The sequence below is a fragment of the Mesitornis unicolor genome, unplaced genomic scaffold (genome assembly GCF_000695765.1).
Source record: "Mesitornis unicolor isolate BGI_N332 unplaced genomic scaffold, ASM69576v1 scaffold4494, whole genome shotgun sequence".
Classification (NCBI taxonomy): domain Eukaryota; kingdom Metazoa; phylum Chordata; class Aves; order Mesitornithiformes; family Mesitornithidae; genus Mesitornis; species Mesitornis unicolor.
This window is the reverse complement of record NW_010179244.1, coordinates 40851-56727: the sequence shown is the minus strand read 5'-3', so window position 1 is coordinate 56727 and position 15877 is coordinate 40851. Positions and strand designations below refer to the sequence as shown.

Below are 15877 nucleotides of genomic sequence, written 5' to 3'. Positions count from 1 at the left end.
AGCAGGAATTACGACGTTAGAGCTGCTGTTGGATTCGGGAGGCTGAGCTGGTTTTTCTGTGGTGATGACACGCGCAAAGCCAGCAGATTAGTAAGCATAATCTTAGCTTTGGACCCAGTCCTCCTCTTCCCGCTCTGAACTGGGGCTGTCTGTTGACACAGCGTTGGTGTTTTCTTACTAAGTCACGCACCGAGTTTTACATGTGTTGATTATGGGTTTCCTTCTGCCGCTTCGGCTGGTGTGCTCGCTGCCACGGGCATCTGTGATTACTTTTTATGTCTTACCTGTATCTTTCCCTGATAGTATTGATGTCTTTCCAATATACACATTAAAAGATTATTGACTTAAGAAGATAGCTTAAGAAAGATTAATTTTGCATACAGAAATTTTAAAGCCTGTATATTTTTGTAGCCATCGTTTACAACTGTGGCCGTGAGGTTACTTGTACCTCGTGTTGCTAGGTTCAAACTCTTACACCTTGTAATTTGTCACAAATCTAGAGATGCATTATAACAGATAGATGAGAGTGCACAAACATAGAGGTAACAAAACACTAAAACATACCTGTGAGATCAAGCATTATAGTCCCTGTTTTGCATGTGTGAACTAATGTGGTGAACAAATTGGCTATAAACAATTTGATACAGATTGCATAAAGAGTTTGATGTAGGTTGGAAATGCCATGAGGGTTGAGTACAAGATCACTGCTACCCTTAAATGCCTACGTGCCTTAAATTCAGATAACATTTGGATAACTCTGTTACCCAGCCACTGAAGATGAACAGGATCACTGATAACTCTTGGATCATGCCTAAGATGTGGTGATTCTGTGAGATCTGTCCCTTTTTACTTGTTTTCATTGCAGGTTTCCCACAGTGGCACTCTCCTTTCTGCTTTATGGTGTTCTTCCCTTTAAGTGTTGAGACCTTGTGTTATACATGTACTTACTATTCTGAAATAAACATACGTTTTAATACTTCTATAAAATAGTGGTAACGTATAACATAGGATACCTTCCATAACAACAGTTTGGTATCATGAAAAGTTTGATTTTTCTATAAAAACGATTCCAAAGTAAAAAGCTGTTTAAACAAGTTCTTCAGCAGCTACCAAAAGGAGTAAGAAGAATTCGGGAAATGAGAAAAATATTTCTCTTTCTAGAAAACCCCCATTTCCATAATGATAGTTCCTTTCAATTTTTGTGTCAGTTCAACCAATTATTTCATCCCCCTCTATAATTGCATGTACGTTTTAATAGCTAACACATAAATTAGATTGCAGGAGTTTGGGGGTATTAAATATTTTGCATTTACTTGCGATAGTTAAACAGTTTTTCAGTAAACCGTTCTTTGTCAGTCACTGGAGTAATAAATCAGAAAAAGGAAATTGGCAAACGTGATTCGCTTAATTCCTATTTTTGAGTATTTAAGAACTGCGTGTAGCAAAGCAGTCACAGGAGGAGGCCTGGTAGCTTATAATATTACGCTCCTTTCATGTTTCTGTGAACTGATCTGGGTAACGTATGTTAGACTGAGATCATCAGGCGCGATAAAAAGGTATTTAATGAACGTATAGTGTGTAGAAGTGATGTGCCTGTTTGTCTTGGCACGTGTGTGGTGTTCCTTCATACTGGAGTATTAATGTTCTCCTTTCTGTGGACCAGGAAGTCTATAATAAATACAAAACATAGCTGTCCACTGACTCATTGGTACTTTGCAATAAATACTTTATCTACACATGTGTGCTAGAAGCCATTAATGTCTTTTGATGATGCACTTATGGTACAGTGCTTCTCCCCACCTGTTTTACTTTTCTCAAACCAATGTCAATATATCCAGGCATGTTCTGAAAACCTTCAGTGAGAGTTTAAATAGCTTAACTTTTTTCTATTAAAGCATTTTTAATTAAAATTATTTTTAAAAACAAGCACCAGAAATAACAAATAACCTTCTTCAGTGGCCTTGTGCCACCTCTGGAGTATCTCGAAGTGGTGCAGCTGCGTAGGTCTGATACCAATGTGGGTTTGGGCCCCATACCCATCAGCATTTTAGCTTGGCTTTGTCATGAGAGAGAAATCTTATGGTTCTTCCTGTTTTTTTTAATCTTTGGCTGAAATTTGACGTAGGGTAGAGGTCTCAGAGCTAATTAAGTCCCATGAGTTTTATGAGAGTCGTTGCCTGGGTAAGGAGGGGAGCCCCTAGCAATGACCTGAAATGAGAGGGAAAAGCTGCAGGGAGATCCCGTGTTGGGAGGCCCCGGGAGAGTCTGCGTGGGAGAGTGTGCCCAAGTGCCCCACCAGTGGGAAAAGCCTCGGCTGGGGCTTCCATGAACCATAAAACATAAATCCACAGGAAACCAAGCTTCCTTCGTTTTTATTCTCGAGGAACTATTAATCAGTTGGTTATCAGGATGTTCAGAATATGGTTTAATACAGTGTTGAAACTGTTACAAAAGGGGAGCATAAACTCCGGTGCTTTTCCCACTAGTCAGAAAAGTTTTGTCCATAAAAAGTCCTGAGATAGATTAGAGCTCTGTGCATGGAAGAAGGTTGTTTTGGCTTTTTCACCTAGAAATACCTGGCAAAAAAAGTGGTATTAATGAAAGATTTCTCAGTGTCTCTCCTTCTTGTTAACCTGACAAAGCAGAACAGCTTGACACCTGACTTCAGCTAAATGTGGTTGCTGCAGAGCGAATTCTGGAGCCAAAAGTCTTTGTTCACTCATGGCTAATTGCTGGGGAGACGGTTATGAGTCTGTATGTTGTGTGTGCGCCTAATTTTATGAAAATGAGACTGTGGTTAAATTGCACTGGCTGGCCTGCTTAGTTGTTTGAAAAGAAGTGTTTATAATTAGTTAAGCTTGCAGTTTTCCTCTCAAAAGATTAGTCAGACATCTTATTTTGGACATTATGCAATTTCATTAACATATTGTACGGCTCACTGTGCTATAGAGGAATTTTTACTTAACTCTTGGATTTAAAACCTTCAGCTTCACATGAGATTTCTTGTTTCTTGTAATGGGTGAAACCGTGCAAATAGTTCTCTTTTTGAGAGCATCTATTTTACCTGAGGTTTTTCACCACTAGATGAAGGGTGATTGGTGAGCAGTGACCTTTCGCAGCTCTTGGGGAAGTGGTGCCTGTTGGCAGCTCAGGGTTAGGATATTCCTGGTGTAGTAAAATCTCAAGCAACTGCAGAAGCATTTTTCAAAGTTTCTGTTTCTTTAAATGTCTTTTAAGTTGTTATCAATTGTATGGATAGAGTAGATTTTAAATTGCTGGGCACAGGGAAGTCTTTAGTAACTGGGTTTTTATGACACCGTCCTGAGGACTTAGAGTGTTTTGTGGAGCGGATGGTGATGTGACAGTCTGTTTCCTATACCTGCATGAACTCCAGCTGTCAGAAATAACTAAAACATTTGATGCTTTATTAGTACTTACTACTGTAGTAAGTAGTGGAAAGCATTATTTCAATTTATTCAGAATAATAGGTAATTTTGACTGTGCTGGCACGCAGAACTGTTCGGGGTAGTGCTTCTCTGCCCTGAGCTTGGAAGCCTCCATGACAGCGCTCATGGGCTACCTCTGCTTACTTCTATTTGGGCAGATACTGTAAAAGAAATAGGAGAATGAGCAGTCCTGCAGGATCAGCTTGAGGATATTCTGTAGGGGAAAGTATATTTGTTGAGGTTTAGGTGGTGTCTGCGGGATGTGCCTGTTGGATGTGCCCTTCTGTCTTTGCGTTTCCTGGTAGTAAGAAATACTGGCGATCTCATAGAAAAAGTATCCGAGGGAATCATGTGCTGAGGAGTCTTCTGCGGTGTTGGTTCCAGCCAAACACGTCTTACTGGGGTCTTTTTTCCCCCTTCTTTTTGAACTGGCTGTGGGAATTCACGCTTTCACTCAATACCCAAGAATCCTTTTGTGCTATCAGTAAATATTTTAATGCTTCACAGGGGAATCTGATATTTCCTGCTTACTAAACCTGTGATAATAGATAAGCGTATGGAGTTGAACAGTGGTGCCTTTTGTGAGGAGAAGTGTTCTGTGTGTACCTTGGCATCTTTATATGCAAGTTGTCCCCTTTCACTTCTAAGATGTATTTATTTTTTAAAAATTTCTCTAATCTCATATGAGATTGTTTTTCCCCTTGGTATTTTTAGTTGACACATGCAACTGTTTCTCCCTTTTAATTAAAACAAAAAGCTTGAAACAATTAGCAGCCTCTACAAATAAAACCTATCTTTGGAGCCATCAAAACCCTGGTGTTAGAAGTTAGTCTACCCCACCTACGTGTTTTTCAGGTAAAAACTTCTATTTAGTTTCCACACAGGATAACAGAAAAGCCTGGAGTGCAAAATGCCCTGTGTTTTTTGGTCAAGGAAGTTTTTGCTGGGCTGTAGAGCTGAGCACAAGACCCTGCTTGTGAACCACCACTGATGTTACTGGCACAATTTTGTGCCACTGTACGGTGAGCTGGAAATGGTCTGGTTCCCTCACTGGGTGAACACAGAGCTGGCAAAACCATTGAGGGGGGAAAAAAAACCCAACACATGAAACTATTGCCTGAGGAGACCGCTACCATATCACTGCTACTGTAAACTGCCTGTGAAATTGCCAAAAGATGACACTTCTGGCTCGGCTTTCAGGAGATGTTTTACATGACAATATAAACGATAGAGGAGCACAATTCATCTGTGTTCATTCATTTTATTTTGAGCAGGATTTTCTGGTATGCTGGACAGGTAAAGTAACTTTTTTTTATTTAAAGCTGTTAATCAGTAACTCAGTTTTGTATTTCTGTTTTTCTTACAGTACTGTGTGCAAAAAACCTGGTGAAAAAGGATTTTTTCCGTAAGTAACTGTTAAAGTTTTATACATTAGAGATCAGATAAATCTTATGTGAGATCTGTACATCCCTGTTTGCATTGTATTAAGATACTTCCATTAAGGGGGCTTTGGTGTTTTCATACTTTTATTTCAGAGCTTCTCATGTTTTTCTGAGATGACAATTGTCTCAGATTCATAATGATAATTAAAACAGACACACTCTGTTTTTGATGAGAGTGGGAAACAGATTTATTCTCTCAGACAAATTACATGTTTTTCAGTTAGTCCCACATTTATTAAAATGTTTTTCATGTAAGAACACTTTGTCCAGCAGACAGATGTACATCTGAATTACTAATAATCATGTCATAATACTTACGTGCTCTGAAATTATATTTTAATTAATTTTAATTAATTAGGAGGTGGATGAAGGAGGCAGGGAGGAATGGTACTGGCTGTGTAGGCACACACACAGATCACCTGTGTCCAGGTGGGAGCAGGAAGAGTTAGAAAGATCAGACCTGAACTTTGAAAAGGACTTGACAGAGGGGAAGATACAGAATTATACTTTAATTTGGGATACTTCTAAAACTTGCTTTGTGTCTGGTTTTTTGGTATTGATTGCAAGTTTTCAGGTGTTTTAACAGTTTAATAATGCCCAAAAAAACCCTCAAGATTTGAAATTGGTGGTCACTTCAGTACTGAAGCACAAATCTCACGAGGTCCTGTTCCTCCCCTTCCCATGTGCTTTGCCTTTATCCCCACGTGCTTTGTGGGACGCTTGTCTCAGGCCACTCTGCTGCTTGAGTGGCTCCGTCGTGAGTCACCTGAGCGAGCAGAACTGGTACAGAACTTGTGCTACAGAAAATGTGAATAGTATTTCACCGCCTTGGTTCCCTCAGCTGACTCACTGGGCCCTCGGATGAGGGGAGGAATTAGTATGAGGGGAAAAAGGGATAGGACCTGCATGACTTGGGGGCATTAGTGGTGACACCCTTTTGGTGTCAGTTAATAGGTTGGTTAGAAGAGTGGGAAACTTCAATTTAAGAAAGAATAAATTGTGCAATGATACAAGACTTGAAAAAAATCCTGAAACATTTGCTATTTTTTTTTCTTTTCCTTCTTTCAGGACTTCCTGATCCATTTGCCAAGGTTGTGGTGGACGGATCTGGCCAATGCCATTCTACAGATACTGTGAAGAATACACTTGATCCCAAGTGGAATCAGCATTATGACCTGTAGGTGGTAACAGTGATAACCAAAGGTTTGAAGTGAAATCCTCTAATGTACACAGACATTGTCAGGTGTTCACCATACTGTCCTATTTACGGCTTGGAAAATACCCCAGAGTTTATTAGTTTGAGTGAAAAATACATGTGTCAAAACACCACTTTCTTATTTCCCTCAAAACCGAAACACTACACTTGGATTTTCTAGTGATGATGTCTGGACATCACCAAACCTAGAACAAATCAAGTATTAGTACCTAGAGAATTTCTTGTCCAGGACTGGATAGGTGAAGTCATTCTTCATGATGTTTTAGTGCAGTATACAAAATGTTTGCATTGCTGCTTGACAAATACCATTGGCAATTTAGTGGAATAACAGCACTTTTTGAATAGAAAGCTATACTATTACAGCTTTATTATTCAAAGTCAGTCCAAGGTTAGATTCTGCATGTGAGACTGTAATTCATATTCATTGGAAAAATGGATATAAACCAAGTTTAAGTTCATGTAGAAGGTATTGCTGCCTTTCGTATTTAAAGAATTAAAGTTAACTTGATCTTTATGTTATTAAACCTGTTGAAATGTTGATTTTTATAGAATGCAGATTTTAGACCTCTGCCCTTCTACGCCCCCTCCAAGCCTGACCATCCCTTTGTGAAGATCTAGCTTGAGGGTTTGGTTTTTAATTTCCAGCAGCAATGGACGCTCCATGCAGTGTCCTAATGTTGAAATTCAAGAGTGCATTGCACTGATCTTGCAGCCACAAAAATGGAAGGGCCCCCTTTCTCTCCTGTTTTACCCCCGTTCCCTATTTACTGCACGTGGTTGTGCTGCTTCCCTTGCCCTGGCTCGATCTGGCATCTGAGTAAATGGTAAGCGATCTTGGTGTACATCAACCTGATTGCATTGGATGAAGGTGAACCATGGAGTTCATCCCCTGAGTACCACCAATGCTGAACTGCTGCTGGCAGGAACTTAAATTGTCAGAATCAGACTAAATCTAAAGAAAAATCCCTGAAATGTGAGCACGGCCCTTTATTGCTGTGGGATGGTAAGTGCTCCATGGGCACTCAGAGACTTTGGTCCCTTCTGGAGAAAAGGAGTGGAGGACGTGGGAAATGAGGGAGAATGTTAATATGCAATGAGAGTAATGGAAAAAAATAGTAAAATCTTTAGGAAGAATTATTTTCCAGTTGTAATTTTCAAGGAAGGATGAAGAGGAGGTATTTTTACATGGTTTTATAGAACATGTCATGCTTGTATCTGGAGACTGCAGTTGTCCTAGCTTTGAAGGAAGACTGTGATTGCAGTCCATCGTATTATAAAAAGCAGAGAGAGAAATGGGGTTACTGGCAGAATATTTTGCTTGGGCAGATTTGGGGCATCTCCTGCTGGATTGTCCTAAGGAGTTTAGAGCTGTGTGAAATGTTTTTTGTGTAGTTCTTTTTTTCGTTTTCTGTTTTTGAGAAGACAATCCCTAAAAACCCTAGGTTATGTTTAGTTAGGGTATTATTTTCAATATAAATGGCTTGTCCTGTAAGAAAAACTACTTTGCCTGATTCTGGCAGTGGAATTCCCTGGCGACACAATTACACACAGCATTTCTAATCCCAAGTGAAAATTTAGCATTATGTCAGACCTTGTAATTTGAAAAGAATTCTTTCGTTCTCAAAACTTTCTTCATAATCATTTAACCCCTTTTTATTGTCTTGCCTGTTATTCCTTACTCTATGGAGTTCTATTTCCATTTCTAAACATTAGTCACCTAGCCTTCAGTTCCTATTTAAAACAGCAGTAAGAGATTAGATCTCTCTGATACAACAAATCACTGCTTGGCTTATATCTTAAGGTAACATTGCACTGTAATATACCTGGTGTCAGGTCTCAGCTTGTCATCTGCACCAAATACTAAGATAATTAACTTCTGCAAAAGAAAGCAAGAAAAATAATAGGAGTAGTAACCATCCGTAACCATGCTATACAAACCTCATAGATTGCAGAACTTACTCTTTCTTCTCATCCTTTGAAAGTGAAAGGTTATTTAAGCTTCCTAATGTTTACCCTAACAACGCTGCATCGCATGGGAACGCCAGTCTCTGCCTGATGACGCTTCCACTGGTACAGGAAATGCTTTGCACACCAAGTGTAGCAGATGGAGTCTCGGTGGCAGCTTGCCTGCTCCTGCCACCACGCAGCGTAGGAAATCAGCCCCAGGAAGGTGCGGCTATGGAGATTTTCTTAATAAGGAAAAATCCTGCTTTTTTTCCACCGTGATGATTTCTGTTGGTTTTTAAAGGACTGTGATAGGCTTATGTGCAGTAAAACTGTCTTTTGGCTGTGCTGGGTTAATTAAAGTGTCCCCAGCCTGGAATTTGTACAACAGGTTAACACTGCTGCTAATCAGCAGTGTCGTGTATCGTGTGATGGCGTATGCAAATAGCCCAGTCAGATGGAGCTGTTGTGATGTATTTATGCAATAATGTCTGAATTAAGTTGCTAATTCCAAGGGAATTTTGTGGCTTGCTAACCTGATTCAGCGTAATAGATATTCTGTTGTATAAGGTTTTTTTTCTTAAATGACTAATACAGAAGAACAAAAAGGGATTTGCTTCTGCCTTACGTGGCTCTTAATTCAGATCTTAGTGTGAAAGGAAGCAGCTGAATGAGTTGCTTAGATTCTTCAGTCTAGATGGGTGTGTGTAAGGGGAGAGGGAATCTGGGAAGCTTTCCAGAAAGAAATTGCGAAATAGTTGCTGTCTGGATGCAGTTTAATGTCAGTAAAATACCATGCTTGCCCTGGATGCATTCCCCTTCCTTATTTTCGGCCTTGTTTGTGTTTTCCCTGTTGTTCAGGCCTTTCCTCAAAGATTACTCAAACTGAACACATTTATAGACCTTCTCACGTTCAAAGTATTTAAATACTACTTAAACCAGCACCTCTGAAGCTTAACAAATCGCCTTTTTCTCTTCCTTCCCCTTTCTCCCACTCTGTGATAGCTTAGTTTTGCTCCAGCCTTACCAGCTCACCTGTGCCCTCCAGCCCTTCCCAGCAGCATCTGCCCTTAAGGCACAGCAAGTCTGTAAACTGTCTGTTTACCTCTAAAGGATGTTTATAAAATGATCTCCACCAAAACCAATGATCCTGGATTTTTTTCAGGGAGAGAAGGCAACAGCTCTGTTTAGTGCTGGTTTAGGCAATCCCATCCTGGATTAGACTCCTGAAGAGCCATCAAACAGCTCCTTGTAACAGCTTTGCCTTCTCAGTGTGGTTGTTTAGGCCGATTTGATGATGCTGACACCCTTTGCGTTTAGGGTTGAAAGTATTTTGGGTGGTGTTTGGCCCCTACCAGCAGACCTGGCCAATTTGATTGAAATATTGTAGAGGTTTCCAGTATGGTACGTACTTGACTTTTGTTTAGAAGTGGAAGTGCTAGGAGTAGGCTTTTTTCTGAACATTTCTAAACATGCAATTCTTATCCAGAGCCCTCATTTCATAGATTCAGGAAATACGGGAGTTAACAAAATGGATATGGAAATTGAATTTCCAGGTTTCCACTTCATTAATAGTAATCCTGTTATTTCTGTGAAAGCGATATTGCTGATAAGGTAGAGTAAAACCAAGAGCTTCAATAACTTTAATTATGATGAGCAAGAGAGGCATCCAGCGAAATGGGGGTTTTGTGGCTTTTGTTTCTGTTTTAGTTTGGTTTTTTAAACTTACTTTATTTTTTTTGAACGTTCTTTTTTGATAACATAAAACTCCTAGCTCAGGCTTTTGTGTTGGAACTTCACTGATGTAAAACAAATGTAACTTGCCCATCAAATGAATTGGAAATGTCAGCTTGTCCTACTGTCGCTCTCTAAATGCAACCATGTATTTTCATGCTTGAAATTATGCAGAAATATAGATGAAACACTCTGCTATAAAGCCAACTAGCAGTTACTGACCTATTTCTTTTCTTCCTTTGGGGTGGGGGAAAAAGATGACATTTTTATTGGGAAAATGCAGCTTGCCTTGCTTATTTCCTTTAAATGTGTGAACCAGCCAGGTTTTCTGGTGCAAAAATCGGAGTAGGTTACGGTAGTGATATAGAAGTCCTCACCTGTTTCGTATGGGTGCTTTACTGTCTGCATCCCAACGATGAGAACCTCACCCCGAAATGTTACAGTAATTCTTGGAAACTGTGTTGTATATTCAGCTGTTCTGCATATTATTCAGACTGTTCTGTTATGAAATTGTGTTTAACTATATACCTCTGACTTTTTTAAAGCAACAAGGAAAACTGGAAAATTCAAGACAGGTCATGATAAGTCTTTATTTTTAAGTGCACCTAACTTGTTCTCATGAGAATTTATTTTAAATACATGAAACATTGTAGACTGCGACTGTGCACGTGAATACCCATCTTCATCTCTCGTTTCTTTATGCAAAACTGGCATTGTCAAGGTTGTAAGGCCAAAATTCTGACTTACGTTGTGCAATCAGTTTAGTAGTCCAAAAAACGGGTTTTGTTTTTGTGAAGTTCATGGTTTGTCTTGTTGTTTGGTGTGCACTGGTTATTTTAAACCATGCCCCATGGGTATGTGCCTACAGTTAGGCTTTTCTGTCTTATACCTCTTGGGTCAGCTCCTGGCTGCAGGTGGGTAAAAGAAGTTGTCAAAGTTCTGCTTTTTTGGAAAAGGAAAAACGGGAGGAGTGTTAATTGAGAACTTCAGTGATCACAGCTGCGATTTTAAGCCACGACAGTTAGTTCAATCGTTTGGTTTGCCAACCTTGACAGTATCATTTCTATCTTTATGGAAATAGTAAGATGTTTTGAAGCCAATAAAGTCTCAGTCAATGGCAGAGGTGTAAGTAGACATTGGTTTAATTTGTTTGATCAGTTTTCCTTCAAAAACACACAGAAAAGCACTTGGAACTGAACTGCAAAAGGCCAGAATCTGTCGTCTGGGAATGGGGAACTACAAGTAGTTCTTGGGATCTAAGCCATAGTCACAAATTAATTTTCCTCAATTGAATTAACTACAATAATTCAGTATTGGCAATAGCTGATTTATCCTAAGTGTCTCAAAATTGTCCTCTGAAAGCTTTGAAAACAAAAACTAGCTCACAAAGTAATTGCTTCTGACGAACAAAGCTTCAGTCAAAAAGGCAAAAATAAAATAGCCTACATTGCTCATGGTTCCCCAAGTCCGTGAAATGCAGATCTAGGTCTTGTGAAGCATTTCTGTGGTCATGGGTCCACGTGTGAGCAGGACAGGAAGGGAATCTGGCACATCCCAGCTAAGATGCGAACTTTTTGTAATGGTTCACATTCATAATATGTAATTACGTTAAAATGGGGCATTTCTGAAGCTCGATTTGCCTTGTATTTTCCCTGAGTGTTCAGAAGAGTTCTAGGTGAGGGCGATTTGTGTTGCCAGTGGTTGGAAGAGGAGGTTGAAAAGCAGCAGCAGATGAAGCGCTACCAAAGGATGCTAAACTGATCATTTCTGCCCTGGCATTTGACCCGCTCTGCTGCTCGCGCTGCCCTCAAACACGCTGCCACGAGCATCACCATCCTCTCTGGTCCAGCTGAGCATAGGCATGAGCCTGCGCATGTTGATGGCTGCTTGAAGAGACGTGGTCGCTGGGCCATCCCAGAGCCTGTTCATGTTACTGTTTGAAACGGCCTTTTCGGTAGACTTTGGATTCACGTTACTGCCTTCTCCCAGAGTCAGGGTTTTAGATTAGTTTGTATTCAAGTAAACCCCTTCATAAGACATGCTTTCATTAAAGTATAATGCATACATCTCTGAAGATGACTTGCTCTCTCTTGCCGATACCGTGTGTGTTAAATTTTTAATGTCATGGTTGATAATGCTTTTTTTCCCCCAAGGTGATTTCTGGAGCATCTTCAAAGTGTTCAGTAAGTGCCATTCACCGTAGTGTTTTTCTGCTTTTTTCAGATATATTGGGAAGTCGGATTCAATAACAATCAGCGTGTGGAATCACAAGAAAATTCATAAAAAGCAGGGAGCTGGTTTTCTGGGTTGTGTGAGGCTTCTTTCGAACGCAATCAACCGCCTTAAAGACACTGGTTGTAAGTAAGCTAAAGACGAGTTTCTTCTTTCAGACCAAACTTTCATGCATAGACCATTGAAGAGTGACAGTTTATTTGGGTTTTTGTTGGTTTTTATGAAGCTGGTATCTTCCAATTGGTTTGGTAGTTTGTAGTGGTCTTTTGTGGCTGAGACTAGCACGAGTAGGTTAGAGAATGCAGCTTAACTTTGGCTTTTCAACTCCTTTGCCCCGTTACCGGAGACAGCGTTAACTTCAGTGCCGCGGTCTGGTTGTGGGTTGTCGAGACTGAACTTAGGGTGTTGAAATTCCAAAGGAGCACAGATTCTAATTGCCTTCAAATTATCTTTTAATTACCTTCAAAAATGCAAGTCTTAAGGGGTAAACAGAAGGATAAATCTATCTTGAAGCCAAATTTGTAGTTTAAAAAATAATGGGCCTTCATAATTAATTAGTAAATTTTGTCATAAGATGTTAAATGCTTTATAACACTTCGAGCACTTTGTATTTACTTTTCCAAAAGTTAATTAACATGGAAGATGCTGTTTTCTCATTATCCTAATGGGGTGCCATTTACTTCTGAACAAAACTTGGCACACCGTGATGGAAAAGTAGTGCGTGGCTAATGAGAATTTCCATCTCTTCAAGTCTTGACTGTCTTACACTGGGCTGAATTTGGTTCTGCTCATACCTCAGTGTTCCAGATACTGCATGACTTAGGCTTTGTGTCCTTGTCTTGTAGATCAGCGATTGGATCTGTGCAAGCTTGGGCCAAATGACAACGATACTGTTAGAGGACAGATAGTGGGTAAGTAAGGGGTTTAATCTCTTGGTTCTCTTGGAGATTGACAGGAATACCCTTCCTAGATGTCAGTTTTCTGTATTGATTTTTTTCCACATTCAGTGGTTAGTGCCAGAACCATTTGGACTTCAAGCTAAAAGGGTGTATATACAGAATTAAAAACAAAACAGAAACAGAACTCAGAAAAAAACCAAAAAACCACCAAAACCAACAACCCCTCCCCAAAACAATCAGAAGTGAACCACAAACAAAACACACCCCCACCAAAGACCAAGAAAACCCCCCCAAAAAAACAACCACCGAAAAATGCCAAATACAGTAAGTGTTGGGACAGATAAGACCACAGATAATATTAAAATTAGTTAGGAAGTTTTTTCATTTCCCTGTAAAGACCGGTGATGGTTTGAGCCTGAAGTTATTAACAGGTCTGTCACTAATCTGTGCTTTATCGTCCTGCTAACTCATAAACCTTTAAATAACTTAAACATTTAAAAAGCTATCAAACTGTTTGTACATACTTGTTGTTCAGCTTCATAACCACTCTCTTTTTGGTGCATCCTAAGTTGTTTCACGAGGTAGCGTTTCTAGTAGGGCACTTAAGAAGCTGAAAAAGTCTTGATAAGAGGTCTTTACTTTTATGGCAAGGTGTTAATGAGAATATTCGGATGTGGGAGGAAGAAAGGTGAATTTGCATGCTCAGTTTTAGGCTGAATTCCTAGTTCAGATAATATCCAAGCAACATTCTTGTTTTGTCAGCCAGGGCAAAAACTAATGAAATATCAGTCAGCAATTAAGGGCTTTAGTGCATTTGTTTGCTTTTCTCAAAGTGCTCTGCTGAATAATACCTATGACTTTACCTCTTTACGTGGCTTTAACCATCTGTCTAGCATCTGATCTGCAAGTGTTTGCACAGCATTAAGATAAGAGTGAGGCGGCACAGGAGAGTCAAATGGTGGTGGAAATGTGGGATTGTAAGTGCATTGCTGACACTTCAGACCACTCTTGAATATTAAATTTTCTATGAGAGCTTGCACAGAAGAGCGGAGGTCATTTTTCCAGGGTGCATTAGCTGTCAGTTTGGTCTGCGATTTGGTTTTGCTGCAGTTTACCGGTCCCTTGATCCATCTGTGCTGTATGCGTGCAGTTTTGTGGGGTTTCTTTTCAGGGGAAACTGAGCTCAGCTGATGGAAGAGCTCATTCAGGGGTGCTCCAAGCAGCAGAGAGGCTCTCTGCCCACAGCAGCCCTTCAGATGTGACACCAGCAGGGAATGTACCCTCCCACCGTGAGGTGCTCTCATGCTGCCCTCCAGAGCATGCCACGTGCATCCTTGTCATCACCACCTGAGAATGCTGGGAATAATTAAACAAACAAAAAAAACCCCCAAACCCCACCCCAAAGCAGCATGTTCTCAAGGCTATTGGGATGCCAGATGGGAAGCCTGGGGCACATACCATGCAGTGTGGGCACAGCAAGCACATACACTGCAGAGATAACTAGTTGTCAGAACTAGCCAGCGGTGTGAGCGTAAACTAGACCAACCAGTTGGCTTAATTTGATCTGATCATGAAAAGTGGTAGAGCCAAAGCAGCATTAGCTCTTTTGCAGGCTGCTGGGGCTGTCCCTAATGAGCAGGAGCTGCTGGGTTGTGCATCGAACCTCGAAAACCCCACAGCTTGTCAGGGTGGATCCGAGTGTTCTGCTTTCTGCTGTTACCATCAGGAAGGTCAGGTTTCCTCTGTCGTGGCCATGTTTTAATTTAACACATCCTTGGTAAGATTCCAGAGATTCCTGTCTCTCTTTTATTGAAGCTGTCGTTATTATCTCCTTATATTTTGCTCGCTCTTCACAATTTTGTTGAATGGGCGAATGAGCCTGAGTAAAAATGAGGTGATTCTGCCACAGTAGGTACTTAGTGGAGAAATCTTGATTAAAAGTAAGAAGGAGAATAGAATAAGTTATAAATACAGTCTCAGTCCTTCTGATGATAAACTGGCTTAAATTAAGAGACTGTGCAAGACTGGAAAACAATATTACAATGTAATTGATATTTCAGCAGATCATAACCTTACAGAACAAGTGCACAGTGGGTATGCCTTTATAATTTGGGACAGGGAGCAAGGGGATCTTTATCTTGAATTCCTGGGGTTATCTTGAAAGGGAAGAAGAAAAGAGGACTCTTGTGAGCAGTGGTTGCAAAGGGCACCTGAACTGAATCTTAATCTTGCAGCTCTCTTCTGTGCCACCATTTTATTTCTGATGCAGCAGTGCAGAAAAAAATGAGTCCTTACTCATTACAAAATGAAGCCGTGCACAAATTTTGGGCCTCACGTAGGCAAAGAGGAGGTAGTTGCCTTTGTTTAGTTGCCTTTTTGTCTGTGCGCATTGCTTGCCAAACCTTGCCTCCATACACCAATGTCAACTTGTAATGTGTAGGTTTGTTGCAGAATAAATACATCTAAAATTTTGTTTTGGTTTATTAAATCTCAGGCATCTTTCGCTCTAAGAAGTTGCTGTGTGACATTGGAGTTCATGAAAGATTAGGAGTTAATATTGGCTAAGAATAAAGCAAGCAAGCACTGCAGGGTTGGTCTGCTGAAGGTTCAGAATCCCAGGCTTCAGAACTTCTTGTTGTTGTTGAAAGTTTGGACTCTGGCAAAAGCTGCCAGGACTGCTACACCTTCTTGACTTTCTCATCTTGACAGAAGTTTGGTTGTGTCTAGGTTATGGTCTCTTAAGTTTATTTCACTGCATGCATAAATAGGACTTGAAGACAGTTGTCTAGAGGTGCAGTAGTGCCACCTCAAGAAATGTGTGCCACAGCACGTATCTGGCTTTTAAAATAATGGGCTTATTGTTAAAGGCAAAACAAAACATCAGAAAACCCCACCCCAACCCCACAGGAACACAAGTGTCATAAATTATCAGATTGGACACTTGCAAATTATGATATTGGGAAC

At 40.3% G+C, this 15877-nt stretch overlaps 1 protein-coding gene across 1 annotated transcript in view; it reads left to right on the top strand.

The window, feature by feature from the left end:
* SMURF2 (SMAD specific E3 ubiquitin protein ligase 2) overlaps positions 1–15877 on the top strand; it is a 33417-nt gene that overhangs the window by 298 nt on the left and 17242 nt on the right. The window contains exons 2-5 of the mRNA XM_010182694.1: positions 4813–4851; positions 5957–6065; positions 12006–12139; positions 12860–12925. Coding sequence (XP_010180996.1) covers positions 4813–4851; positions 5957–6065; positions 12006–12139; positions 12860–12925 — 348 coding nt within the window. The remainder of the gene's footprint in view (positions 1–4812; positions 4852–5956; positions 6066–12005; positions 12140–12859; positions 12926–15877) is intronic.